The sequence below is a fragment of the Curcuma longa genome, chromosome 14 (genome assembly GCF_044706935.1).
Source record: "Curcuma longa cultivar G26 ecotype Majalengka, Jawa Barat chromosome 14, ITB_CL_G26_1.1, whole genome shotgun sequence".
Lineage (NCBI taxonomy): Eukaryota > Viridiplantae > Streptophyta > Magnoliopsida > Zingiberales > Zingiberaceae > Curcuma > Curcuma longa.
This window is the reverse complement of record NC_133874.1, coordinates 11015034-11022086: the sequence shown is the minus strand read 5'-3', so window position 1 is coordinate 11022086 and position 7053 is coordinate 11015034. Positions and strand designations below refer to the sequence as shown.

General features: G+C 39.9%; 1 protein-coding gene across 1 annotated transcript; it reads right to left on the bottom strand.

The window, feature by feature from the left end:
* Positions 1-1828: 1828 nt before the first annotated feature.
* On the bottom strand, positions 1829-2608 carry LOC141844889 (uncharacterized). Its single transcript, XM_074732862.1, has one exon. It carries the CDS (start codon positions 2606-2608, stop codon positions 2027-2029), a length of 582 nt encoding a protein of 193 aa, XP_074588963.1. The 3' UTR covers positions 1829-2026.
* Positions 2609-7053: the final 4445 nt, after the last annotated feature.

Here is a 7053-nt window from a genome sequence, read left to right as displayed (position 1 = left end):
CGGAAACCGCAGACCACTAAGCATCTGGTCAAGAAAGAAAGTGGCATACTCCTTTGGAGGCCGGCAGGGGCGATCGCCGGGCGTAGGAAAACCGACGACATGATCCGACGGGATGGGGTACTGTTCCTGAAGTATCGACAATGTCTCCTCATTGAAGTGAGATACTTGGTGCTCATACCAGGGTCCTTCGGAAGACATTGCTAATGGAGAGTGAGGAAGAAACCCAACCGCCGTGAGCACAACGCTGTGCCGCCGGAGAAGGTGACGAAGTATAGGCGGTGTCAAAAAAGCGACCTGTAGGGTTTATATATATACGGATGGAGGGCATCACGTAGCCGTCCGATGAAAAGGCTCTGTTTCCAAGGCTTGATCCACGCCATACTCCCGCAGTAAACCTCGTTGCAAAGAGAGTACCGCCCCTGGCACGTGCCTGACACTGCAGGCGAGGCGTCGGGCATATGCGTCTTTTTAAATGCCATCGTATTCCGACACGCGAATGGTGCGAAATAGAGAGAGAAAGTTCGGTGAGACTGATGTCTAGTCAGTCGCATACCTCCTTCGACTAGACTTGGCGGGGAGACTTGTGATGTGGTAAGTCTTGCAAGGCCTGACGTGGCGCAGTCGGTCAATAGAATGCCCATCCTGGCCGATTCAGGGGCCCACGGTCAAGGAAGTCTGGCCCAGTCATAGGCGGCCCCAAAGGTCAACCAAGTGGCTAACGTGGCCAACTGTGGGACCCGTGGTCTCGAGGTGGGTACCCTCGGTTAGGGGAATACGAGAAGTCTGCCGAGCCATCTCCCGGGAATCACATCCCCGGAGGTCCACCCGGCCAGCACCATCTACACCTCGGCCCAAACATTGACTACACTGCCGACATCCCCGGGACACATCCCCGGACCCCGGTTCACCCGGCCAGCACCATCTACACCTCGGCCCAAACATTGACTACACTGCCGAGCCATCTCCCGGGAATCACATCCCCGGACCCCGGTTCACCCGGCCAGCACCATCTACACCTCGGCCCAAACATTGACTACACTGCCGAGCCATCTCCCGGGAATCACATCCCCGGACCCCGGTTCACCCGGCCAGCACCATCTACACCTCGGCCCAAACATTGACTACACTGCCGAGCCATCTCCCGGGAATCACATCCCCGGACCCCGGTCCACCCGGCCTTTCACCCGCAATGTCTGGTTCGCCCGGGCAATGCCCCCTTCCCACACTTGGTCCTGGGTAAACCCGATTGCTGTCGGTCCCAGATGATTTCCCACTCCGATAAACAATCCTGGCTCAAGTTTAATTCACACTACAGACAAAGAAGCGTGTAAACTGATATGCAGGGAACGGGTTACGCTCATGTCTTCGGCATCTTTCTTCCCCGTGGCAATCATCTCCCCTTTTCCGGCTAAACGACAAAAGCCAGGGGTATCGCCACGTCGGAAGACGGTTACAGACAGCTTGCCCTTGTCCCTCAGATGCCATCTTCCTGGCACAGATGTCAGATAGTATCAGAAGTTGTCCCCCCGGATACCCTCAAAGTCTGCCACGCTGACAGGTGGAGGGTTCTCTTCACAGGTATATAAGTCCTCTCACAGGTATGAAAGAGGCATCGCATTCTTCGCATACTCACTACTGTCTTCTTCGTTCTCACTACTTTCCACCTGAAACCTAACTTGAGCGTCGGAGTGGCCTGCCGGGACTTCCCGGCGCCAGCTAACCCGTTCGTTCTTCAGTAATTTTGCAGGTCTTCTTCCCCGTGGGGCCCTTGACGGTTGAGGTGGCATATTGTTGACCCGTGGGTTGACTGTCGTCGGTTTTTAGCCGGAACAACCATAGAAACATCATAAATATATAGTAAATTACTTGGATACGTTTATAATATTACAATTCATATAAAGCGCACAAAGGATGATGCTGAAGGCCAAATGAAGCAAAAATTTAACACGAATTGAACTTGCATGCAGATAGATCAAGCAACACGGACGACATTATTATTAAGATGCTGCGACCTAATTGAAGGTTATTAATTGCACTGGAAGCCCCTGGGAACCCTCCTGCCGCAGTAGTTGACGAGGAGGCTGAGGTCGATGGGGATGTTGAGGTGGATGCCGAGGATGTTGGCTCTGATGGCGGTGCACAGGCACACGGCCACCTCCAGGTCCGCCAGGCCCTCTATCAGTGTGCAGCACGGTTCTCTGGGCGGTGTCGCAACCGTCGCGTTGATCAGCCCGTTCAGCACGTTGGCGCACACCCCCAGCTTGAGCGTGTCGCGGGGGCACCTACCCTCACCACCGGGGCTCGGCGTCGGAGTAGGTCTAGAGCAGGGGCTAGGCGGGGAAGGATTCGGCAGAATTGGGACAATGCCTCCTCCTCCTCCTCCTCCTCCTCCTCCGCCTCCGCCTCCGCCTCCTCCTCCTCCTCCTCCGCTGCCGCCTCCACCGCAGGCGGCAATGAGATTGCAGGAGGCGAAGATGAGGGCAAGGAAGAATGCAAGGGAGGCCATGGTAGATGAACCGCTAGCTACAAGTGACTGAGAAGCTAGCTGACCGAGGCTATTTATAAAAACAGACAGCACGTATATATGGAAATCTTCATTTTGCCCCATGGTTTATCTCATTTTCAAAATCTCTTCCTCCCGTCCCCAAACTATGCAAACCGTACGTTAGTTTCATTGTGGCATCATCGAGCAAGCCAATTGCGGAACAGTTAAGTTTTTAGTTCTAATATATATGCGGTGCTACGTCTGTAAAATGACGAGACTGAGAATTTTGCGCGAGCAGTTTAATCATTTTGAAAGTTTAGAGGCCTCTTTAAAACAACGATTTGAATTACAGAAGAAAATAAAATGATGATTAATATATAATTAATTAAAAGTTAGCATATCTTTTTTATCTTGAACTTTGTGAATACGTACGTTTGTCAATTTTTGAGAATTAAATTAAATATCCAAAGGATATATTAATATAATCTTTACATTAATTAAGGTGCAGAACAGAAGCCTATATATGCATAGGGGACGCATCCATGTGATCAAAGTTAATTAGCTGGAAAGATGAAGGTGAAATTTTGGAGGATTGTGGACGGATGAGCAAAAGGTTTTGCAGGGTTTGCCATACCCGTCATGTCCGTACCCGGAAATCATCATAAAGAATTGGCAAGATTCGATTGGGGCGGGCATCATGTTATTGCTGGCTTTCCACATCAACTAGTAGAATTTGAACTAGATGATCACATGGCGACCACATGAATGCTTAGCTCCGAGCCAGTAAAAACCAAAACGATGTAAAAAATTTATTAATGTGTAAAACAAGCAACATATGCAAGTTTCTTCTGGGACCGAATCTCGTGACACAGTCGTATATGAGACGTTATTTGATTATATCGTATTTAACTGTGGTTGCTCCTGTTAATCTAGCTAGTATTTTTTTCCCTGTTAATCTAGTGTGGTACGATTGCATGTGGTCGTCAATTCTGAAGACGGTGTTCCATTTGAGTTGATGGAAGTGTACTTTCTGCTGGTTAATTAATTGACAGATTTGTTAGATTCTACAGACTGTAGCATCATGTGTTGAAAAAAAACAACATCTCACCAATTCACTGACTCATACAGAGTTGTGTCGGGTGAAATTTTATATAATTTTTTTTCCTTTTAGATCGCATGGGATAATCTTAAAAGGGTCTGAAGAATAATGCCACGACTAATGAGATTAAGTCGTTTACATCGATATGAAAAAGATGCATCTATTATTTGAAAGAGTATCTTAATAACTAAAAATATATGTCAAGATAAGATTTACATTGTTATATCGTGCTCCGTCAGTTCTAATAATTGCCGACTCATCATCCAGCTGACTAAACAAACCTTGATTATTGGATCGATACTGATAATTTCCAACGACAATAGTCTATTGATAACAAATATATTTTTGCCATTGTCTTTCCTCAGTATTTTTTTTATGCTATAATATTTTTCTAAACAAATAAATTTAAACAAAGTTATATCCTTTATGCTTTAAGCTATGTTTTATGACCTCCGGTATTATCTACGTGGAGTTGGCAAGATTTTCCTCATCATTTAACTCCGACATAGTGGTATGGTAGTTTGGATTCAACTTAAAGCCTGCTCAAATTGTAGGGCCGATGGCCCTTTGACTCAACCTTAGAGCACACATTATCAAGGCTACACATGCTTTGTTTCCTAGAATTATGTTGAGGGAGTTGATTGTTGTTAGAGGAAATACAGACACTTCGTTAGACTAACTCCAATCTTAATGTTACTTGGAAGTCATCCATTGATAAAATGAAGAAATCTAAGCTTCCATTCCGTTCTCAAGTTGCACCAAAATTAACTTGGCAACAGTAGCAATGGGTTTAGCGGGCGATTTCACAACTTTAAGGGAACCTCTACCACTAATAATTTTGAGTCACAATTTGCTTAACCTCATCTTCAACAATGAAATTATGAGTTACCTTTGTATTCAACATGTATTGATCAACTTGATATTGGTACACGGAGCACTAGTTTGCCTTCAGGATTTTGATATTTGACAATACACTTAAATCTGATCAGTTTGACCAAAGATTGATCCAAATAGGACCTAATATTTGGATATGAGTGAAGTCTAGTCTGGTTAGTTTAATCAGAAGACTAGCAAGAAGTGCTAGTCAGTTGGACCGGATAAAGAAGTTTTAGTTTATTGGACCGGACAAGGTGAAGTCCTAGTTGGAGGCTAGGCAGGAGAAGTCCTAACTAGAGATTAGACAGGGAAAGTCCTAGTGAGTGAAGCTGGGTATGAGAAGTCCAAATGAGTGAAGTTGTACAAGAAAATTCTAATATAAGGTTGAGCAAGGAAAAGTCCTGGTGAGTAAAGATGAGCAAGAAAATCCTAACTGGAGGTTAGGTAAGGGAAAATCCAAGCAGGTCAAGACTGATCCGATGTTTGACAAATGAAAAGTCTACCTAGTGACTAGTCCTAACTAGAAGTTAAGCACAGATAAATCTAGTAGGTTAGAATTGCACGGTAAGACTAGTAGGTTAGACATACTACAAGTAGGCTTAGGTTGCTTATTTGTGTGTATGATTATCTTACAGTAACCAAGAGTTGGAAGCAAGACTAAGGAAGCATAAGAGAAGCAAATAGAAGCAACTAAATCAAGTCCGAAATCAACTCAGGTCAAACTTGAGATGATTGGATCTGAACGCCCAGATGTTACTCTAGGTGCCCGGATGGTCTAAGCGCCCTGATTGGTCTAGGCGACCAGATCAAGTGAAATTGACCTCGATAAAAATTGATGAAATCGGATCAGATAGGTTCGGGGAGCTCGGAAAGGGATCTGGGCGCACTAGAAGTGTTTTTATAAAGGCCTCATGTGCACCACAAGGAGGGACCTTAATCATAATTAATGTTCGTCCTCCGGTGCTACTGAACGTGACTAACATCTTACTTTTTGTATTTACTCTTATTATATTTTAGATTATAAGATGGGTTTCTCCGCCTCTGAAAAAGTTTCAAAAAGGAGACCATTAGTGGACGGACGTCTTACCATGCATAGGCCTTAGACGTACAAACCTTGGGGGTTAGGAACCAAATACAAATCCGTGAGTCCCCTATTTTATTTTTCTAATATCTGCTGTGAGTATTTGATAGAACGAATGAACCACAAGCGCTATTCACCCTCCCTCTAGCATGTACGGGTCCTACAATTGATATTAGAGCAAACCTACTATTGATAGGAATAACCACTATAGGTGTAAGACGACAAAGATGGAGGAGAAAAGAGATAACTATTCTAAAGTTCATTTTAAAATTAATATAATTTATTTTAAGTACAAGGAGACAAGACAATATAAAAATCAATACCCTACTCGTAAGACCGGACAACACCATCGGCGGTAAAGGAGCAACCGATGTCAAGCGTCCGATTATACAAAGAGCACATAATGTGCTTCAAGTGTCAGAAATGCGGATATTACAAAAATCGGTGCATGGAGAAGAAAGCGAAGAAGAAATTGAAATTAGGAGTTGTGATTTCGATAAGTACTTCAATTTATAAAAATATCTCTAGGATTTTTCATGTTAGATCTACTTTTGTTGATAAATTAGATATTATTAAGTAACTTAATAAAAATATTAATTTAACTAATTCAGATAATTCAAACTTAATTGATTTGACAAAGTTTGAAAATTCTAAATTAATAAATTTAATTAGCAAAAATATGAATTTGACTAATTCAATATCTAATAAATTAAAAAATATAAATTTAATTAATTTAAAAAACTTAAATAATTTGACTAATTCAAAAAATTTAAAAATTTTAAAATTAAATAAATTTAAAAAATTAAATAAATTTAAAATTTTAATTAATAAAAATAAACTAACTATTTTAAAAAATTCAAATTCAAATCTTATCAATAATGAAAATTCACCTAACTTAAATAAATTAATTAATAAATTTAAATAAAATAATAATTTAACTAATTCTAATATTAATAATTTAATTAATTCTAATAATATAATTAATATAAATTTAATTCAAATAAATAAAAAATTAGAATAAATCTTTAACCTATTCAACCAACACAATTGAAAATTTTATATTTAATTAATTTAACTAATTTAAAAATTAATAATAATTCAATCAAATCAGATAAAATTAATAATTATTTAGATAAATCTAATATAATTATTTAGATAAATCTAATATTTTAATTTTAATTAATTATTTAAAATTAAATAACTATGATAATGTTAATAATGAGAAAATTCAAAATCTAACATGAAAATTTTCAAAATTAATAATTTAATATTAAAAATTTAAAATTAAATTTTAAAAATTCTTACAATAAATTTTCAAACTATCAAAGTACTAAATCAAATTTAAATATTAAAAATCAAATTTTAAATAATAAAAATAATTATAATCGTGCATCTTTTAATTATAAAATAAATTAATAATTAAAAAATAAAATTTAAAATAAATTAAATAATTAAAAAATAAAATATAAAATAAATTAATAATTTAAACAAACACAACTAAAATCTATAAAC

Bases quoted from the DNA above. Each gene is read 5' to 3' on its own strand.
- LOC141844889 (XM_074732862.1), bottom strand. From the start codon at position 2,608: ATGGGGCAAAATGAAGATTTCCATATATACGTGCTGTCTGTTTTTATA.